This window comes from Hemicordylus capensis, chromosome 2 (genome assembly GCF_027244095.1).
Source record: "Hemicordylus capensis ecotype Gifberg chromosome 2, rHemCap1.1.pri, whole genome shotgun sequence".
In the NCBI taxonomy this organism is placed as follows: domain Eukaryota; kingdom Metazoa; phylum Chordata; class Lepidosauria; order Squamata; family Cordylidae; genus Hemicordylus; species Hemicordylus capensis.
Window position 1 is genome coordinate 414629886 of NC_069658.1, and position 21321 is coordinate 414651206.

General features: G+C 45.3%; 1 protein-coding gene across 1 annotated transcript; it reads right to left on the reverse strand.

Annotated features, from left to right (window-relative positions):
• CDK2 (cyclin dependent kinase 2) lies at window positions 1–20783 on the reverse strand. The gene is made up of 7 exons (XM_053302839.1): window positions 20357–20783; window positions 16898–16975; window positions 15917–16040; window positions 12655–12825; window positions 8260–8361; window positions 4385–4588; window positions 1–2649 (listed from the first exon to the last, which is right to left on the reverse strand). Exons 1-7 carry the CDS (start codon window positions 20470–20472, stop codon window positions 2545–2547), a joined length of 900 nt encoding a protein of 299 aa, XP_053158814.1. The 5' UTR covers window positions 20473–20783; the 3' UTR covers window positions 1–2544.
• Between the last annotated feature and the right edge of the window lie 538 nt (window positions 20784–21321).

Sequence of the window (21321 nt, forward strand, 5' to 3'; positions counted from 1 at the left end):
TTAAAACTACAAATATTTAATGATTTTTAAACTAATTTCAAAATATTTTATAAACATTTGTTAGACAGAGTACCAAAGGACACAAATAGTTTTTTTCCTTTAAAAAGATTACAAAAAAACTTCAAGGTGCTTAGACTAACAAGTTTTATACAAACCCAGAATTCTTTAAAACTAACAGCCTTATAAATATATAGCTTTTTCCAGTCCAGAAGGGTGTGGAGAGAGAAGGAGGTCATGCTTCAAGTTCTGGATCTTCCTGACGAGGCTATGCTGGTCCAGTCTAGCATTTTTCTTAAAGCTACCTGCAGTTAAACTGTCCATTTTAGCATATTGGACCTGAAATGCCCAGTGAAGGTACATGTATTTCTGTGTTAAAGTGGCTGGCATACAGCCCTTCAATATCATACATGAACGATCAAAACCTCCTTCTACACCTAGAACAATGGACATTTAATCTGTAAATAAAGGCCACATGAATTTTGGTTTATGGTAAGGGGTGTGTGAAAAACCTGCATTATCTTCATTGAATTGAGGAGGGAGCAATCTTACTTTACCATTTTATAGGACTAAAGGTCCTGTCATCTCATAAAATAGACTAACATCACCATAACATGGAAGATTTTACAATTTAAAAAGACAAGATTGAAAAACTGGCAGTTGATTACTCGCTTTGCAAGAGCCTTTTACATTTTGTACACAACATGCTAGTAGTTGACAAGGTGCAGGATACATCAACATTGCCAACTTAAGGGAGCTATTTTAAAGCCTAGCATAGGTAAGGCAAGTAGAGAAGATCCGATTCATTTTGTCAAAGTTATTCCAGAACCTCTGTGCTTCAGGATTGTTTCCCTCTCCCCCACCATTAAAAAAAAATCATATTCCCCTGCTTGAAGACAGAATCTTGAAGACGGACAAGCTTTCATCTCCAGCTCACCCAGGTGCCTGAAGTGCTTTCCACCAATTTGAATGCAATTCTGAGCTTCGACAACTATAGTTTTCCACAGTGTGGAATTTATCAAAGACCAATCATGATTTTCTTTACAAGTTTAGCCTTTTTCCTATGGATGCATGAATGGTGCTATTTTGACTGTATCTCAAGTCACTTCAGATTCTGCATCACATTTAACTGAAATAACCTGAAGAGTCTGAATGCCTTCAAGACAAAGTGCCACAGAGATAGAGGCTTTGATATTTTCAATTTTGCAGACAGACAGCTCATAAAAATGAGTTCCCTAGTTGAGGGAATATGTTACATTGTTTTGGTTGAGGAAAACCCATACACTAAGAGGGGAAGGCGGAAGATCAGTGCAAAAAGAGCTATGATTTCATCTCTAATTTTTGCAGACCTCAACTTCAAAAGCGAAATACATACATTTTTTTAAAAAGCGTTCTATTTGCACAACACACCGCTGGTAGCCAAGAAAATTGGGCAGATCCATCACAGCTGAGAGCTTGATGCTTTGCTGACAGCAAGTTTAAGCCAAACAAAAGTCAGCTGGATGCCCAAGTGTACTACAAGAGACACAATCTATGGCATGGATGTCCCTCATCCTAGTCTTTCGACTGGCCACAAGCATAGGGCAAAATTCACCAACACAGACAAGAAACACACATTTCAGAGACAGGCGAGTAAATTATTGGACGGTGGAGAGGATAGTGACAGAGCATGTCCATTTCCCCCAATGAACACTTTTTGGAGGTGGTTTTCAAAGCATTTTGCGTGGCAGACATAAAGAAGGATCTGATGAAGAGGTAAGCAGTCATTTGACTGGCTAGCAAGCCATTCTGTAGCACCAACTTTGGCAGTCAAGATCCTTTTCTCTTCGGGGCCTCAACCAGCTGGCATCACAAGCCCCTATCATCAGGAAAAGACAGCTGGACTATTCTGAATGTCACTGATGCAAAGGGGAACATCCGTTCAGATTCTGCAAATGTTCCTGAATCCTAGAGTCAAAGTTTGTCCTGCTTATGAAAGGGGTAGAGTTAAGTGCCTGATCCACAGTGAGGACCCGATCTAGAAGGACAAAGCAGGCACTTTTACTAGCACAAGGACACAACAGAACACCATGCAGGCTCCAATCCTCAATTTGAAACCACATCCATGGCCCAGAGCAGAAAGATGGTTTCAGGCTGGCAGTAAGGTTTGCTCAAGCAAACACAGAGCTGATCCTTGCATACAAGCTGGAACTGGAGAAAGTCAGCTAATGCAGAAGACATCTTGTAAAAATCACCAAGGGGAGGAAGACAGAACTCCTGGGGGATAAAAAGAGTGAGGCAAGAAATGGCTGTCCCCTTAGCAACAAGAGTTCTTGCCGTAGCTACCTCTGGAGCCCCAACAGAGCAAGTTCAGCCACTACCCTAAAACAAACATGGGAATAAACCAACACACACACACACACACACACACCCCTTCGCCACAAGTACTGTGCCCAATTGGACTTTCTGTGTTCCATTCAGTACTGAGTAAGTGCAAACAACTGGTGTGGTCCAGAGTAGCGGCACACTGCAGAATCCGCAGGCAGACTTGCCAGCCCCAATCCCATCTCAGAGGCGGAGCTGTGGCACAGCTTTTGTGACATCTCGGAAGAAAGGGTGGTTGATCGCCATCTTGGCCGAGATCCTCTTGTTGGGATCATAATGCAACATTTGCTAAAAGAACAAAGGAGGATTATTTACAGCAATAGGACAGGAAGCCAAAAATGGACAACTCATTTCCTCCCCTCTCACAGGGTCCCCAAAGAATACCCAGCAGGAGAGATGCAGTCAGCTCGGTAGTGGAACATATAGTTCGACACTTGCTCCAGCACCAAAGGCAGGAAGACTGAACTCAACAGCAGAACAGCAGTGCCAAGGGAAACAGGCAGGTTTCCAAGGATAACCAAGCAGGAATCAGGTGGAGACGAGTGAAAACTGTGCGGGAGGGGTTGGATATGGCAGGTCAATCATGGATTCTGTCCCAAGCTTTGGGAGATTCTGGGTTCTGTCCCAACCTCTAGGAGAGAGCTCCTAACGACTACATACCAGTTTTAGCACAGCGCCCCACCACCCTTAAGCCTGTCACACAGGCATTCTTGATGGTTAAAAAGACCTACAGGTGAAACTTGGAAAATTAGAATATCGTGCAAAAGTCCATTAATTTCAGTAATGCAAATTAACAGGTGAAACTGATATATGAGACAGACGCATTACATGCAAAGCGAGATAAGTCAAGCCTTAATTTGTTATAATTGTGATGATCATGGCGTACAGCTCATGAAAACCCCAAATCCACAATCCCAGAAAATTAGAAGATTACATGGAACCAAGAAGACAAGGATTGTAGAATAGAACAAAAGTATACAGTGTACTGTGCTTGATTGGCCAGCAAACTCGCCTGACCTGACCCCATAGAGAATCTATGGGGCATTGCCAAGAGAAGGATGAGAGACATGAGACCAAACAATGCAGAAGAGCTGAAGGCCACTAATGAAGCATCCTGGTCTTCCATAACACCTCATCAGTGCCACAGGCTGATAGCATCCATGCCACGCCGAATTGAGGCAGTAATTGCTGCAAAAGGGGCCCAAACCAAGTACTGAATACATATGCATGCTTATACTTTTCAGAGGTCCGATATTGTTCTATTCTATAATCCTTGTCTTCTTGGTTCCATGTAATATTCTAATTTTCTGGGATTGTGGATTTGGGGTTTTCATGAGCTGTACGCCATGATCATCACAATTATAACAAATTAAGGCTTGACTTATCTTGCTTTGCATGTAATGCGTCTGTCTCATATATCAGTTTCACCTTTTAATTTGCATTACTGAAATTAATGGACTTTTGCACGATATTCTAATTTTCCGAGTTTCACCTGTAGATCTTTTCAGCCCTGATTACTGGTGAAGTAAGGAAACCTAACCCATTTTAGAAACTAGAAGTACAAAAGCAGGGAAAGTGTGATGGTAATTCCAGATGAATTAAAGCACAGTACCAAAGAAGTGATCTTGTGTATGTGATTTAGTGGGTTTACAACAGAGAACCACTTCTGTCACTGGCCACTTGGGTAAACTTAAGTTTCTGACATTGCCAAGTTCTCTCTAAAGTGAAGAGCTGCCACAGCTCACATCATAGCAGGAGCAATTAGAAGTACAGGCTGGGCTATATAGATTCCCTAATCATACTGGGCACTAAGTTCCAGATTCAGAGAATCTTTGCTTTTTAAAAACAAAAAACGTTAAGATTTCGAGACCACAAGGATACAGAGACAGGCTTGAAATGATGTGAGCAATGTGTGTCTAGTGAACACTGTCGCCCTACTGGTCTTGCATGAAATATGATCAATGCCTCTTAAGAGCTGAAATGCCTGCCTGCCTCCCTCACTTACACACACACACACACTCACCGCCAGAAGTTTCCTGCCCTCGTCATCCAGTGGTGGCACCACCTTACTGAAGTCCTGCCGGGCCCACTTAGGAAAGCTGGATTTGTAATCAGGCATGGATGTGACTCCTGGCCACACGGTCTCATCTGGAGTGCCCAGCGTACGGAAGATGCGGAACAGCTGGTCGATTTCCGAGTCCCCAGGAAAGAGTGCTCTACGGGTTATCTGTTTGGCAGAAAAGAGGAGGAATCAGGGCCGTCTTTCAGCATGGCTGACCCAAAGGTGACCAGCTGCTCCTCCTTACACTCATAGACGGTAGGGAATTGCAGTGCACACTTCACCCAAAACTGCAGCTGCAAGAATCCTGCCATAATCTGCCACGTGTACAACACATTTAATCTGCAAAGGAGCTTTATGGTCCATGTTTAACCAGAGCAAACCACATTTGCCAAATGGGCCCCACAGACTAAAAAAAAACAATAGAAAAAGCACCCCCCCCATTCTACCTTTCTAACTGACTGACCACCAATCCACAGGGCTAGTCAATTCCTAGTAGCCCATATTCGCCTGCCACCATCGTAATTGCATATTGCAGACACATATGCATGCTGGGGCCTCTCTGAGATGGGCCTGGTTACTAATAACCTCCAGGCTAGACGACTGCAATGCATTCTTTGCCCTCCAAGATGGATTGGAAGCTTCGCTGCCGAATGTTTCTGCTTGTCTACTGACAAGAACGAGTAGCGAAGAACACATTATTCCAGTTCAAGTTCATCTGTGCTAGCTTCCAGTATGCTTCAGAATGGAGGCTGCACCAGTACTGGTTGTTGCTATCAAAGCCTTTAATAGCAGAGACCCTGCATACATTCAGAAGCACCTTCTCCTGCATATACTTTCCATTCTTCCGAGATTCACAAATGCAGCTATACTCCATGGCCCTCCATTTACTGACGGCAAGTAGGGCACAGCGTAGGGCTTTCCCCATGGTGACCCCTACTCTCTGGAACTCCCTGACCAGGAAGGTCCAGCTGGTATAACTTCTCCACATAGCTTTCAAGCAGACACTTTTTTTTTTTAACATCAAAAGGTATTCTCAGTGACTCCATGCATGCTGATTATGTCGCTGATGCTTTAGACATTCCCTTTTTAATAATAGTTTTGGTTACACTGTTTTTATGAACTATTCTGATATTGTTTTTATTTTGTATGCCACTTTTTATGAAAATACGATGAACACGTTTATGGAAATCAATGAGCAAGTTCCCAAGGGTTAAGTGTGCATCCTTAAATTGCCTACAAAGAATGTGATCCAGGCCACCAATGGTTAAGCCTGAGAGACTGGATCGGATCCAGAAAGCTCCCATGAGAATCATTCCACAAACCCTGCCTTGCATGACGCACAGCCCTCTGCACGTGCTGTGTGCAACACAGTCCTTCACTCACTCTCCAGAAATACAAATGCCCTCCAGCAAAAGGAAGCAGCATTCCATCTGCCCGAGTACAGGCCTCAGAAGGTAACCTACAACAGATCTTTTATATTCCCACTCCCAATTCTATGGAGGGTTCTGCTCGGGCAAAAGGGGATTACATAAACTGCTTCCTCCCACCCAAGGTGATGCCAAGTCAACTGATCTCGTCAGCAGCTCTTCACAAGGCAAAAGGAAGGAAGCGGGAAGCGTTTGATCTGGCCTAGCCCTGCTTCACACACAGACATTAACGCGCCATTAATGGCAACACCCAAGATAATGTTGCACTAGTATGCATTACAGCATTGAAAATGGGCTGGGAGGGGGAAATGTTCCAAGTCCATACATTCAAACTTGGTTTTTTTAATCCATAACATCCAAAAATTATACAACTGTAATCAATTATGCAAGTCAGGCATACATGTATACATTTCATTTCAACTGTGCAGTCCATTTATGTTTATTAACCGTTGGGCAGGGGAAGGTTTACTGTGGCAAGAGGTGCCTAGATTACAAAAGGAAGAGAACGGAGAGGTCCTGTCTTTTGACTATAGAAGGCACCACCCAGATCTAGAAGATAGATATAAGCCTCATTCAGATGTCTGAGGAAAGACGCTGTGTCTGAGGAAAGACGCCGCCCTGACTCCACCATCATTCCTAGCATGCACCACTCACACTTAGAGCAGTGTTCATCCAAAGAGGCAAATGCCATGTCCATAATGGTGGGTGCTTCTGTAATCGGAGCTTGGGTCTCCTGATCACAGAAGTGCCCGGAATCACATAAGAACAGCCCTGCTGGATCAGGCCCAAGACCCATCTAGCCCTGCGTCCTGTTTTGCACAGTGGCCCAGCAGATGCCCCTGGGGAACCCACAGGCAGGAGTTGAGGGCATGCCCTCTCTCCTGCTGTTGCTCCCCTACAACTGGTATGCAGAGGCATCGTGCCTCCGAGGCTGGAGGTAGCCTATCGTGGATCACATCATGGATGGGGCATCTGCCTCTCTGGAAGAACGCTGCTCTAAGTGACTTCCGGCTCCACTTATCGTACAGCGTCTTTCCTCAGACGTCTGAATGAGGCTTGTTATGTCACCACTCTAAGTGTAAGCGGTGTGCTGCCAGGAATGATGGCAGAGCCAAGGAAGGACTTCTGGCTCCACTTTAGGCACCGTACTCACGTACAGCGTTTTCCGGAGACATCTGAATGAGACTACAGCTGTCTTACACTTAGATCAATGATCCCACTAGCTCAGTACTCTCTACCGTGCCAGTGCCTTTCTAGGGCAAGGGTTCTCAACCCTAGGTCCTCTGAGGTTGCTGGACTACAACTCCCATTATCTTTGTGGTCTTTGTGGCTGGGGAGGATGAAAGTTGTAGTCTAACAGCTTCTGGGGACCCAGCCCTGGGGTCTCAAGTAGTCCTGCTACCAGAGTTATTCTGAATAGAGATATTCTGATATTTCTATTCAAAATGCCCCTCAATACCAGTTGCAGGGGAGCAACAGCAGGAGAGAGAGGCAAGGGCATGCACATACCTCTTGCCTGTGGGCTTCTCAGAGGTATCTGGTGGGCCACCATGTGAAACAGGATGCTGGACTAGATAGGCCTTGGGCCTGATCCAGCAGGGCTGTTCTTACGGACTGAAGGAAAGCACTACCACTAAATCACAGGCAGTAGTTTCTAAGCCTTTTATCGAAACTGTCCAGGCCTTTTTACAGGTTTTCCTTCTCTCACATGGACAGTAGTCCAGCTATTCAGGCTTGCATGGCCAATCTGTATGAAAGGCAGATTCCAACTTCTGTGACATGATGCACGGAAGCATTGTGGTGGCACGGCAACCACAAACTTGGTTATTTGCTAACTATGGCAAGTCTATTAAAAATAAAAATGGGATACAACAGGCAAAGTGACTGAGAAAGAAAATAATGGATCTTTGGGTCACCATGTGATCTAGACTGGGGGAAGGTCTGAAGGACAGTTGGTGTCACGTGGAGCTGGGGGTGCTTGACTAGATGGTATTTTGATGCCTGCTAACACTAGGTCTCCAATACAAAAATCACCCCCCCTCCCCCATCAACCCACTTACACTGGAGGCTAGGCATATTCCAGAAGTTTCCAGGCCCAGTTTGCTGCTTCCACCCCGCTAGCAGCCCCCAGTCCTATAGTGTCAGAGAGGCAAACTTTCATAGGCGGCCAGTGATGAATAACCTGCCCTCTCTTTTCCAAGAATTTTGCATCTCTACCACTCCTTTCACCATTTCCAACAAAACGGATTCAAATATTCACTACTTCTCTTGGATTTAAACCAATGTCCGTGAAGCCCAAAACAAGACTCAGCAGCAGCCTACAGCCTGCAAGGACAACAGGCATTTGGGTTTTCTGCTCATTTTGATTGCCTGCCCCATAGCACCTCCATTTACCAAAAGAATACGCACCATCTCCGCAAAGATGCAACCCAGGCTCCATATGTCCACAGCTGTTGAATAATACTTGCAGCCAAGGAGAATCTCTGGAGCCCGATACCAGAGAGTCACCACCTAATGTAAAGGACAACAATACATCAATAATTCAGTATTCTGTTTTTCTACATGCAGGCAACTTAAGTTACAAGCCCTTGACAGACAAGAGATCCAGCACATCTCTGTATGATGGCTGCAACGCAAGACCCTGTGGATAAAACAGGAGAGCAGTCAAATCAAAACAGGAAAGTACGTAGCAATCCCTTAACGCAGGAGGTCACACAAGCATGTGCACACCTCACACAACTGGATAATCAGAAGCTTGGATAAGAAGTAGGACGGCTTCCCTGAAGTTATACTAGTATGGGGAACATGCTGCATTCAGATAAACAAACTATGACTTTTGATTATAGAATTCTATTGTACATGATATTTTCCTTTTCAAGGCTTTTGAACTACCAATCTTCTGTCCACCCCAGTCAGCAAGTTCGGAACATAAGCTGCCTTATATTGAGTCAGACCACTGGTCCATATAGAGTCAGACCACTGTGTATTGTCTACACAGACTGGCAGCGGCTTCTTCAAGGTTGGTTGCAGGCAGGAATCTCTCTCAGCCCTATCTTGGAGATGCTGCCAGGGAAGGAACTTGAAACTTTCTGCTCTTCCCAGAGCGGCTTCTTCCCCTGAGGGGAATATCTTGCAGTGCTCACACATCAAGTCTCCCATTCATATGCAACCAGGGTGGACCCTGCTTAGCTAAGGGGACAAGTCATGCTTGCTACCACAAGACCAGCTCTCCTCTAACATAACCCTGTTCTGAAAGAAGCTAGAGATCAGAAGAGGGATGCCATTTTCCTCACAGCTGCCAAGAACAAAAAGCAAGACTTAAATCCCCCAGTCCTCTAAACCTGGGCAAACACCTCACTTCTTGCACCCCAAATCTTGTCTACTTTTTAGCCTATTTTCCAGGAGGCTTATGAGATCATCCGGCATTCTGTGTGTCCCTGCGTGTGTCTCCTGTATCAACTTCGCAACACCTGGACCAATACGAACCAAATCAGGTACAGTCGTAGGGACACCTCAACGGCGTAGTTTGTGATGATGTCATCCACCACGATTCAAGATGGCAGATACATGAACATTTGAGGTGCAAGTGGGCTATCTTGTGGAACATCTAACTGATTTGAACAAAATGAGGTACAGTTGTATTGAGTGACACACAGGGACACCTCAACAGTGTAGTTTGTGATGATGTCATCTACCCAAGTTCGATGACGGATACGTAAACATTTGAGGCGCAAGTGGGCTAGCTTCTGAACCGCCTAACCGATTTGAACCAAATTTGCTTCAGCTGTAGGGACACACAGGCATGCCAAAATGGCATAGTTTGTGATCTCAGTCACCCTGATTCAAAATGGCAGATGCATAAACCTTTGAGGCACAAGTGCACTAAACTGAGGATTGTCTAACCAATTTGAACCAAATGAGGTCCAATTGGAGTTAGTGACACACAGGGACACCTCGATTTGAACCAAATTTAGTCCAGTTGTAGAGATAGTGAAAGGAAAGTAGGCAGATTAGTTATTAGAATAACTTGTAATGTCATTACTTTACTGCCTTTTAATTGCTTATGTCCACAAGACACCCATGGCATCGCCTGCCATTGTTACATTTTACAGAATGTCTTTTGGCCACAACTGCTTGATGATAAATGGTCTTCAGCCATTGTGGCTGGGAGCTAACAACATCTGGGGAACCAAGGTCAAGAACTCCTGTCCCAGGTTACTAACTTTAAGTGCATGCACCTAACATAATCGCATTTACCCTGCTTCCATTCCCCTTCTCTTCCACTGCTGTCTCTCATATATCAAAATCTACACTGTAAGCTCCTCAGGGTTTGGACCCATATTCTCATTCTTTGCAAATCACCTTGTACATGGATGGTGCTAATAACAGCTGAAATCCAAACGTCAGTGCTATGCGAGAAGAAACGACACATGCCACGTCTTCCCAATTTACTGGCACTTGCAGGTGGTGTGAAGAGCTGACGATATCCCCTTTCCCTGGAAGTGCTTGGTGCCACACAAAAATATGTCCCTGAAGATTCTTCACAGCCCTCAGGGACATTTTTGAATAAGGCACAGAGCACCTCCAAGGGAGGGTGAGGGTGTGGAAATGCCCCCTCCCCTCAACTGCCACTCCTGTATTAGTCAGAGCTACCAGGAATACCATTGCTTCTCACGAGGCACTTGGTGCTTCCTTATTATTAGTGGCTGAAATCCAGACTAATGCCCAGCAGTATTAAAAACTTTCCTTCAAAAACATTCCTTCTTTCAGATCTGGTGTTAGGGAAGACTGAAAATGCTGTAGTTCCCAGCATGCTTCTCCATCAGTTGATGGAGAAGAGACCGAATTTTCCAGAGAACATAACAACGGCCTTGCTGGATCAGGCCCAAGGCCTATCTATACCAGCATCCTGTTTCTCACAGTGGCCCACCAGATACCTGTGGGAAGCTCACAGGCAAGAGGTGAGGATATGCCCTCTCTCCTGCTGTTGCTCCCTTACAATTGGCATTTAGAGGCATTTTGCCTCTGAACCTGGAGGTTGCCTATAGCCATTGGTAGACCTGCACTCCAAGAATTTTTCTAAGCCGCTTTTAAAGCCATCCAAACTGGAGGCCATCATCACATCTCATGGCAGAGAATTCCATCAATTAATTTTGCACTGTATAAAAAAAAATACTTCCTTTTGTCAGTCCTAAATTTCCTGGCAATCAGCTTCATGGGATGACCCCTGGTTCTGGCGGTGTGAGAGGAAGAAAAAAGTCTCTCTCCACGATGCAGTCACCTTAAGTGGCATAGTGCGCAAATGCTTGACTAACAAGCAGAAGGTTGCCGGTTCGAATCCCCGCTGGTACTATATCGGGCAGCAGTGATATAGGAAGATGCTGAAAGGCATCATCTCATACTGTGCGGGAGGAGGCAATGGGAAACCCCTCCTGTATTCTACAACAGGGCTATGTGGGCACCAGGAATCAAAATTGACTTGAAGGCACACTTTGCCTTTACTTTACATCATGCATAATTTTATAGACCTCTATCATGCCTCCCCTTAGGCATCTTTTTTCTAAACTAAGAAGCCCCAGATGTTGTAGCCTTGCCTCATAAGGAAGGTGCTCCAGGCCGCGGATCACCTTGGTTGCCCTCTTCTGCACCATTTCCAGTGCTACAAGGTCTTTTTTGAGATACGGACACCAGAACTGTACACAGTACTCCAAATGTGGTCACACCACAGATTTGTGTAAGGGCATTATTTATTTATTTGATTTCTATACCACCCTTCCAAAAATGGCTCAGGGTGGTTTACACAGAGCAATAATAAATAAGATGGCTCCCTGTCCCCAAAGGGCTCACAATCTAAAAAGAAACACAAGAAAGACACCAGCAAGTCACTGGAGGTACTGTGCTGGGGGTGGATAGGGCCAGTTACTCTCACCCTGCTAAAGCGAATCACCACGTTAAAAGGTGCCTCTTTGCCAAGTTAGCAGGGGACTATGATATCAGCAGTTTTATTCTCAATCCCCATCCTAATGATCCCTAGCATGGAATCTGCCTTTTTCACAAATGCTGTGCACCGAGTCAACACTTTCAGCGAGCTGTCCACCATGACCCCAAGATCCCTCTCCTGGTCAGTCACCGACAGCTCAGTCCCCATTAGTGTATATGTGAAGTTGGGGTTATTTCTGGAGTCTTAAGTAAAACCCGCATGTCTCAAGCTTCTATTGTAGCTTCAAAGTTGTACAGTCATCCCTCGTCAACCACAGTTTCTAGTACCTGCGACTGGGAAATTGTGACAGGTCTCGCCTACCATGACCCAAGTATCCATGGCTTGGTGAGACTGCTTGGTAATTTGGAGGGGGGGGTGTTTTGTGCTTTTTGGGGGTGATTTATGTGGGTCCCCCCTCACTTCTCTTGCTAACTATTGCTGATTTAAAGGGTCTCCAGGTGGGGTTTTTTGGGGGGGGCGGCTCTTTATTTTTTGGTCTTTTCACGACTGCGATTCCCCTAACCCCGTTTCCAATGTATTTCAATTACTCGCCAACCTCAAGGTTTACCCGGAACGTAAACCTCATGGTTGGCAAAGGGATGACTGTAATGAAGTTTGTTGGGGAGATTTCTGTCTCATTTAGGAAAACCTCCAGGGGGGGAATACATGCCATCGATTGCAACTCCTCCTCAGCTCTAGGATGACAGAACAAACTGTTTTCCAATATCATAATACCTTTTCAACTACTACCATGTGAAATATCAGCAAATATTTCCCAAACTAGACAGACTGTAACACACACGGGAATGGAGCAAGAAACTAACCTCATGAGTGTAGGTTCGCACTGGGACACCAAATGCACGGGCAAGCCCAAAATCAGCTAGTTTTATTGCTCCCTCGGCATTGATTAGGAGGTTCTGTGGTTTAAGGTCACGGTGAAGCACACGGTGGGAATGGCAGAAGGCAAGGCCCTGCAGAAGCTGGAACAGGTAGCTCTAGGGAGAGATGGACAGGAAGCTTGAGAGAAGCCCGATGAAGCTCTGTTATAGATGTGACATCAGCACACTAGACCAAGTCAAGATTCTGGGAATGAACACGAGTCCCTTTTAGCCACCTCAATCTATCAGTCTATCAATCATCTTTATTACAGTCAAAGACCAGCAAGGATAAAATCCAGATACAATGTAGTAAGACTCATGCTAAATAAAATATCTCTAAAGGCTAAATATGATTATAATATGATTATGATTAATAAAATACATCTCTAAAACAGTAAGAAAATTAGTAAAATAGAATACTACAGGCTAATCCTACAAACTATAAGGCAGAAGTAGGTATACAGCTATCCTTAGAAGTAGGGCATCTAAAAATATAAGATGGATCAAACAACATATAAAAGCCACATATAAGCAATAGAAAAGGTGTGGAGTAAAAAGCAAATTAAAATTATAATTATACAATCAAATAAAATGCTCAATAGTCAGAAATCTGCTGCCAGAGATGTTAACTGGCAATCAGGACCCGGCGAATCTTGCACGCTTCCCCACAGAACCTGGCAACATTGTAGGTGTAGAACTGGTTGTCATCTGAGATCAGCGTCTTGGTGCAGACTTGACTGGAGCGACCAGGGTGTTTGAGAAAAACAGGGGGGGAAATGAGCTTGTCCCAACTGTCTTTATAAAAGGGACATGAAAGAAGTACATGCTCTATGGTTTCCAGCTCCTCAGAGTCACAGGGACAGAGCCTTTCCATGAATGGAATCTTCTTGTATTTGCCCTCCAGGACGGAGGAGGGAAGAGCATGACACCAGGCAAGGGTGAACGCCCTTCTATGGCTTGGAAGTTCCAATTGTGCCAGATATGCAGAGGGGGAGACGGTAAACCTACGACTGTCTGGGGCCAAAAAGCCGGGCGTCTTACTTAAATCTACCTGGCGTTCTGTTTCCAGGATCCTCTGCTTGATAGCCGTTTTCGCCTTGTCCCAGCCCAATGCAAGCAAAAGGGGCGGGGAGAAGCCCGGCTGTGCCACTTTGTTGTAGACTGCCTGTTTCCATGAGGACTGAAAGTTGTCTTGCAGGGTTAGCGGGCCCAGGCCTTGTAGACAGATAGCTAGTTTGAGCCAATGGTTAAGAACTGACATCCAACCTTTAGCCTCCACTTTTATCATGCCAGTTTCCAGCTGTAGGGTGCCACTGGAGACACAGCAAGGCACTTGTAAGGTCACTCTCAAGAATTTAGATTGAACACGTTCCAGTATGGCAAGATTGGATGGAGATCCTGGGTGGGCGCCATATAATAATTGAGCCAGCGAATTAGCGTCATATAGTTTGAGCGCTGCAGGTATGTAATAGCCGCCTCTAGAGCGAAGGAACCTCAAGATGGCAGAGGAGCTCCTTTGTGCTGCTAGGGCAACATGTCCATAGTGGGCCCTTCTTGAGCCAGATGCATGGAGGACCACCCCCAGATACGTAAAGGAGGCGAGTGGCTCAATTCTGCATCCATCTATATTCCAACGGTGGATCTTTGGTCTTCTAGCGAAGGCCATGACCTTGGTTTTTTGATCGTTTATTTCCAGTTGTTCACTCTTGCAGTGCTGAGATGGTGTTGCCCACGCCCTTCTGAGGCCTACAGGGGTCCTCGAGAGGATAGCAGCAGCAGCAGCATCTGCATAGAGTAGGATGGAGATGGCTCTTCCAGCCAACTTGGGAGGCTGGAAGTCCAGGTTGTCTTCTAGCCACCTGAACTTGACAGGTGTAGCCAACTTAAGGTGATCTAGAAGTTCTAGCACATGTAATGCTCTCCCATCATTAAATTCATCTGAACATGGCATTTTAAAATGAATTCCATTATGAAATAAGATTTAGGTCACCTGTACCAGTGCTATTAAGGCACCTTAAGTGGTTATACCTATCAGGCCAAAGTAGCTAGAGGGAACTGTGTTGGTTAGTCTGCTTGTTCTATTAAGTTTGCCTGTTTGGTTTTTGAGACACCTGAAAACAGAATAGCAGCGCTTTCATCACAATCACGAGGACTAGAAACCTAGGCACAATTCAGCTCTGAAAATGCTGCTGTGTCCACGGAAAGATTGCTATAGGGCTCAATTGAATCCTCCCTCACCCCATCCTTTGGCCATGTGTGGGTCTGAGTGCATTAACAATGGAAAGCTGAGGAGGATTTCCCGATACTGAATTACTCTCCTCAGAGTCCCAGCCTGTGATTAACTTCTGATCCACAAGCGTCAAGGACCAGTCAGGCATGACTCCACAAGTGTGTGAATGTGCATAGATTCTGTATGCCCATTTTTGGTTGGAGGTTTTTGTTTGTTTGTTTTTTGGGGTGTGTGTCATTTTTGAACACATCAGGAAAAAAACAGCTTTAAATTTTCACAAAGCCATATAATTTTCCTCCAGGTTTATGCAAATATTTTATCCAACTTAGTGGGATTCAAGAACAAGATAGATTGAGCTTTTATGCACACTTGCTCACATAGGAACATAGGAAGCTGCCATATACTGAGTCAGGCCATTGGTCTATATAGCTCAATATTGTCTTCACAGACTGGCAGAGGCTTCTCCAAGGTTGCAGGCAGGAATCTCTCTCAGCCCTATCTTGGAGATGCTGCCAGGGAGGGAACTTGAAACCTCAATGCTCTTCCCAGAGCAGCTCCATCTCCTGAGGGGAATATCTTACAGTGCTCACACTTCTAGTCTCCCATTCATATGCAACCAGGGCAGACCCTGCTTAGCTAAGGGGACAAGTCATGCTTGCTCCCACAAGACCAGCTCTCTTCTCCTCACATCTGATCCATGCACGTGTGCATGGCAGATACATGAGCTCCTGGGAGTGCAAGAGTCTCTTTGTTCACATCAATGGCAGAGGCAGCAGCCCTGCATGTGTATAAATCCCACTGCACGCACACAGCTGGCCTCAACAGCAAATAGGGCAACCCTGTGGCCATGTGAGCATATCAAAGCTTTGGATTCAAACAAGCAGATGCAAACAATGGACGAAGAAGTGGGGTGTGGAGGTTTTATTTTGTTTTGGCACAGATTAGCGTCCCTTCTTCATCCCGCCCTGAGTTAGTCACCTTGATAAGAGGCAGCTCTACACCACTGATGGAAGACGAAGAATCCATGAACTTCTTGAGGTCCTGATGTAGGAACTCAAAGACCAAGTAGAGCTTGTTCTCAGTGTGGATCACATCCAACAGCCTGAAAAGCAGAGGAAAGGGACAGAGGAACTAATTAGACAATGAGGAATTTGAAAGGAACATAGGAAGCTGCCATATACCGAGTCAGACCATAGGTCCATCTTCTAGCTCAATACTGTCTACACAGACTGGCAGCAGCTTCTCCAACGTTGCAGGCAGGAATCTCTCTCAGCCCTATCTTGGAGATGCCAGGGTTGGCATCTTCTGAACTTGGAACCTTTGGCTCTTCCCAGAGTGGCTCCATCCCGAAGGGAATATCTTACAGTGCTCACACTTCTAGTCTCCCATTAATATGTGACCAAGGCAGACCTTGCTTAGCTAAGGGGACCAGTCATGCTTGCTACCACAAGACCAGCTCTCCTAAAGAAGCCAGTGGGGTGTAGTGGTTAGAGTGTTGGACTAGGATCGGGAAGACCTGAATTTAAATCCCTATTCCGTCATGAAACTCACTGGGTGACCCTGGGCTAGTCACTTATCGCTCGGCCTAACTACACTTCAGAGCAGTAGTGAGCAGATTTCAGACTTATGGGATAGGCGCCTCCCACTCCCCCCCCTCTTTAAAGAGCCCAAAGGTCCAATAACCAGCTCGAGGGGAAGATTTAGAATTCAGAAATGGAGCATCTCTAAGCACAAGGTCAGCCCAGGAATTAATCTTCAATACCAAAACTGAGCTCATAGTCTCAATCCTCTTGTGCGAAAACCCACTCCTGGTTTTCACCAAGCTTTCCTAGTTTCAGCTGTCTAATTTAGGATTGGCGAAACCTTTTTGATGTTGCTACGGTTGCCAGGAACCTGTGCTGATCTACGTTCTGTCCACCTTGCCTCCAGAACACCACTCTGCACCTGCCACACACTTACTTGACAATATTGGGGTGGTTCAGTTCCTTGAGCAGAGAGATCTCCCGAATGGCTGTGCTTGGGACACCCTCTGTCTCCCTGTAAGCAGAAAGGGAAGAGAAGGTGAGAAAGAAGCTACAGGGCTAAGCTAATTTGTGGTTTTACTTCAATGATGCCCCAACATGCTCTGAATCAGGAAAAAACGAGCCTCAAACCATGGATACTCAGTTTCTTCATACATTCATTCAGAACAAATGCAGGCAGTATTATAGTTTTGCAGATTGAACGATGCAACCATATGTTCTGGGGATTCTGTCCAAGTCTTGATCTACATTAACAGGGCTGGCTGGGATTGGTTTTTGTTGTTGTTGTTTTTAAAGTATATCATGTAAAGCCATTCCTAGCTATATTGCCAATTAAAGCTGCAGTGACTTTGGTGGAAGTGCTGTATGCATAGATGAATTAGAGTTACCAATTGATTTTAAATCGATTTCCCATCATGCTTTAAACTTGTACAGCATGAACATCCACACTGGAAGTGCAATATCGGCAAAAATTACACTTAATTTACATACAAAGTACAAATAATTGCTATCACACTATTGGTCGGGGGAGGGGGAGAAATGAGAAATCTTACCCCTGAAAGAACTCTTGTCAACTGCGAAGATCAAGTCTTGGTAACACTAGGCCCAAACGGCTAATAATGTTCTTTGGTCTCTTAAAATTAGGAGGCATGTTTAGGAATCAAGTAATCTGATTGCCCAGAAAAGAAAGGGCTCTTATTATAACCTTCTAAATATTGGGCCTTTCAAATATGTCATGTTTTCAACAGCAGGTTAACAACTATGGGGATTAATAGCTTAAAACTAAAAGGGATGGATAGATAGGCGCATGTGTATAATTGTATATTTTAAATAACTAAATGTACACAAATGGCCTTGCAAATTGCATATGGCCAACAGGTGGTGTTGCCCCTCCTTGATTTACCAGACCAAATATTACAGTACCACACAAGGTTTAAGCCAAGAGATCCCTTTTGATAATATCACCCTCAAGCACTGAACACTCTTTACAAAGGACTACCTCAGCCTACACATCACCAAATGCTCATTTAATTCATTTACTAACACCACCAGTGAAGTCATCATTGCAGAGTCTGCTTCAGAGGCCTGAAAGCAAACTAGTAAAGTGTCCATGAAAGGGCTGTCATTCATTAGGCCAGCATCTTTTGGTGTAAGAGCGCACACATGTGAGTGACACAGCACTCATGGGACAGAACCACTTGTGTAACTGAAAGGCTTGCATAATGCTAAACCAACAAATTTAGGTCCAATAAAGCGGTCATCTTCTTCTTCCCCATATGGTATCCCTGAAATCTCTGGGATCACCAAGCTAGCTGTCAGCATTGAACTGAATCCTTCCATGGATTTCACAAATGAGTCCACAGCAATGGAATTAACTGAAACCACTGCTCAGCTCCCTAAACCTCTTCTGCACCTGCAGGGATTCATATGTCACACACACACACACAGCCTGCCTCTGAAAATGTGCAGAGTGCCTTTCCATCACCACTGCGGTGATTCGTAGCCTGCATTGGGGAACTAGATGGCAAGGCTTCCATGGTTAACTTTTAGAAGTTAACCACAGGAGACAAGTGGCCCATTTCCTCCCTGCAGCTATTTACATCAGGGATTCTCAATGCTGGGTCTCCAGACGTTATTGGACTTCAACTCCCATAATCCCCAGGCCCTGTGGCCTTTGGCTGGGGATTATGGGAGTTGAAGTCCAATTACATCTGGGGACGTTGAGAATCCCTGATTTACATCACTTTGCAACTGAGTCTATGAACGTCAGGACAGGCCTTTCAAAAATATGTGCTATTCAATGTTTCAATGTCCGCATATTAGGCAGCCAATGTCCACGATGGTTTTTCATGGACCATACAACCAGAAGAAAAGATGAGCTTTAGTCAAAGCCTAGTATCACTAAACACATATAGAGCTGCAGCATACAGTAAACAGAAGAGGTAGAGATCATGCTTAGCCTATAACCTAGGTAAGACCAACCAAATGGTGTGGGGTGGGCAGGGGAAAAGTCACTAATGTTTCAAGGTTTCTCCTGCCAGTAGTGTGGAGACAGTACAGGTGCTTGGGGAGGAGAGCCAGTCTTTCAGTAGCAAGTATGAGCTGTCTCCTTTGCTAAGCAGGGTTTGCCTTGGTTTGCATTTGGATGGGCAAACTACATGCAAGCCCTAGCTGCTGTAAGACTTCCCCCTTAGGGATGGGGCTATTGCTCAGGGGTAGAGCATCTGCTTTGCATGTAGAAGGCCCCAGGTTCAATCCCAGGAATCTCCAGGTCAAGCTGGGAGAGATTCCTGCCTGAAACCTTTGAGAGTGGTTGCCAATCAGTGTAGATTAGGGATTCTCAAACTTGGGTCCTCAGGTGTTATTGGACTTCAACTCCCATAATCCCCAGCCTCAGTGGCCTTTGGTTGGGGATTATGGGAGTTGAAGTCCAATAACACCTGAGGACCCAAGTTTGAGAATCACTGGTGTAGATGATACTGAGCTAGAGGGACCCATGGTCCGATTCAGTAAAAGGCATCAGGCATCTTTCTATGTACCTGCTAGCTGGCTCACCCTGTGCCAGAGTGACCTACCTCCTTAAATATACGGAGACTGGCTGGAGGAATGTCACTCTGCACATGCTCAGAGAAGTTCTCATCACCAGTCAACTACCGAAAAATATGCGAGATTCAGGGGCCTCAAGTATTTCCAGAAACAGATTCTATGATGCACACCACTTACAATTCCAACTCAGTTTTGGCCCTGCTTATATCCCATTTCCGTTCCAAAGGCAGAAGTCTCTTTGCAAGAGAGCTGAGCACGTCAAGCCTCCCAAGAATCCCCACCCTGCCTCCTTTCAGAAGCTTGCCACCCCGCAAGGCCCCATCTCGCGTTTGCAAGTATTTGGAGAATCATCTACGTGCTCAAAGAACTGCAGCACCTTCACCTGGGGCAATCGGGCCTTTTCATCCAAGTAAACATATTGCTAATATAGGGCAAAGGGCTCCCGAGATGGACTAGAAACCACAACTCCATACACTACCCCCATAGCAACTGAATCACTTTCTTAGGATTTCAGCACAGGCCCAAAAGGGTGGCGGGCCGGGCGAGATGATTCTTTTTCCGCACAATGCAGGTCGGCCTTGAAAAAATATCAATACAAGGGCACTTCTGTTCTTCGTTTACATAGCCTCCCATCTCGGAGACGGAAGGAGGACGGAGCTGGCAGCCTCGAATTACAGACACTAACTTTTCCCAGGTCCCTTTGCTCGTCACCCACCCATTCAAGAGAGGCACTCCCAGCCCTTCTTGCAGAGCGAGTATCTGGTTATTCTTTCTCTTTAGCCCCTTTACACACACACACCCCACAATCTGGTTTGACGGGGGTGGGGTGGAGGCTCTGCTAGGAACTCACGTGTCCAGGCGGATTTTTTTAAGCGCCACCACTTCGCCGGTGACTTTGTTCTTTGCTTTATAGACAACGCCGTAGGTCCCCTCCCCGATCTTCTCCACCTTCTGGAAGTTCTCCATGGAAGGAGAAACTGGCGGGGGTAGATCCCAGTTTGCCTTTAGGACCCCCAAGAGATTGAAAGAGAGGAAGAAACAATAGTCAGCAAGATCTAAGCGACGAGGCACAGGCCAGGTTACAAAAGGCTGGACCCTCCACGTGCCCAGCGAATACGGATGGAACGTTGTGTATCTTTATTCAGCCGTTGGTTTGTTGTTGTTTCTTCTTCCCGCGCCTAGCCAGCCTACACAAGTTCCAACAATGCACCCTCCTTCTTCCCAACCGCTTCCCGCGTTCCACTCGCCCCGCCTACCCTTCCGCCCTATTGGCTCTGACGCACATGACGAAAGACGTTAATACGGGTTTGCTGGGAAGAACGGGCGCCGGAGGCTTCTTATAGGCTGACAGACTGACCCTAGGCGAGCCGAACTGGTCTTGAAAAAAGTTCTTGAACGGTAGTTTTGTAGCAAAACTGGCGTTATCTCTGCATATTATTTTTAGGCAATGACCCAGTCCTCCAAGTATCTCCGCAAAATTTCATGCAAGTGTGTGTGACTAGAATAAGTTTAACGGAGCAACCCTAAAATCGAACTTTGTACAGGGCGAATATTAGAGTTGGTGCTCTAAGTTCCACACTTTTTGTCCAGTTTAGGCCCCGGATGATACAAATAGGCTTGGAAAAAATCCCAGTGTACTGTATTGAAATAATCTGTGGAGTCATCATGACAAAAATGCAGAGTAGATGGTGTAAATTGTGTATAACATGCATAGAGTAAATCTTATTTTGCAGTTTCACTTTTTTACAATTTTTTTTTTTTTACAAAACATTAAAGTTTTGTCTGCTCACTGCTGATCCCTTCTTCAGGCAGGAT

Coding starts and splice junctions, on each gene's coding strand:
- CDK2 (XM_053302839.1), bottom strand. CDS start 20,472: ATGGAGAACTTCCAGAAGGTGGAGAAGATCGGGGAGGGGACCTACGGC. Junction 12,826..15,916: donor TAGAGCTGCCTCTTATCAAG/GTGACTAACTCA, acceptor ATCTCTCCCTAG/AGCTACCTGTTCCAGCTTCT. Junction 4,589..8,259: donor GTTGCATCTTTGCGGAGATG/GTGCGTATTCTT, acceptor TCTGCCAAACAG/ATAACCCGTAGAGCACTCTT.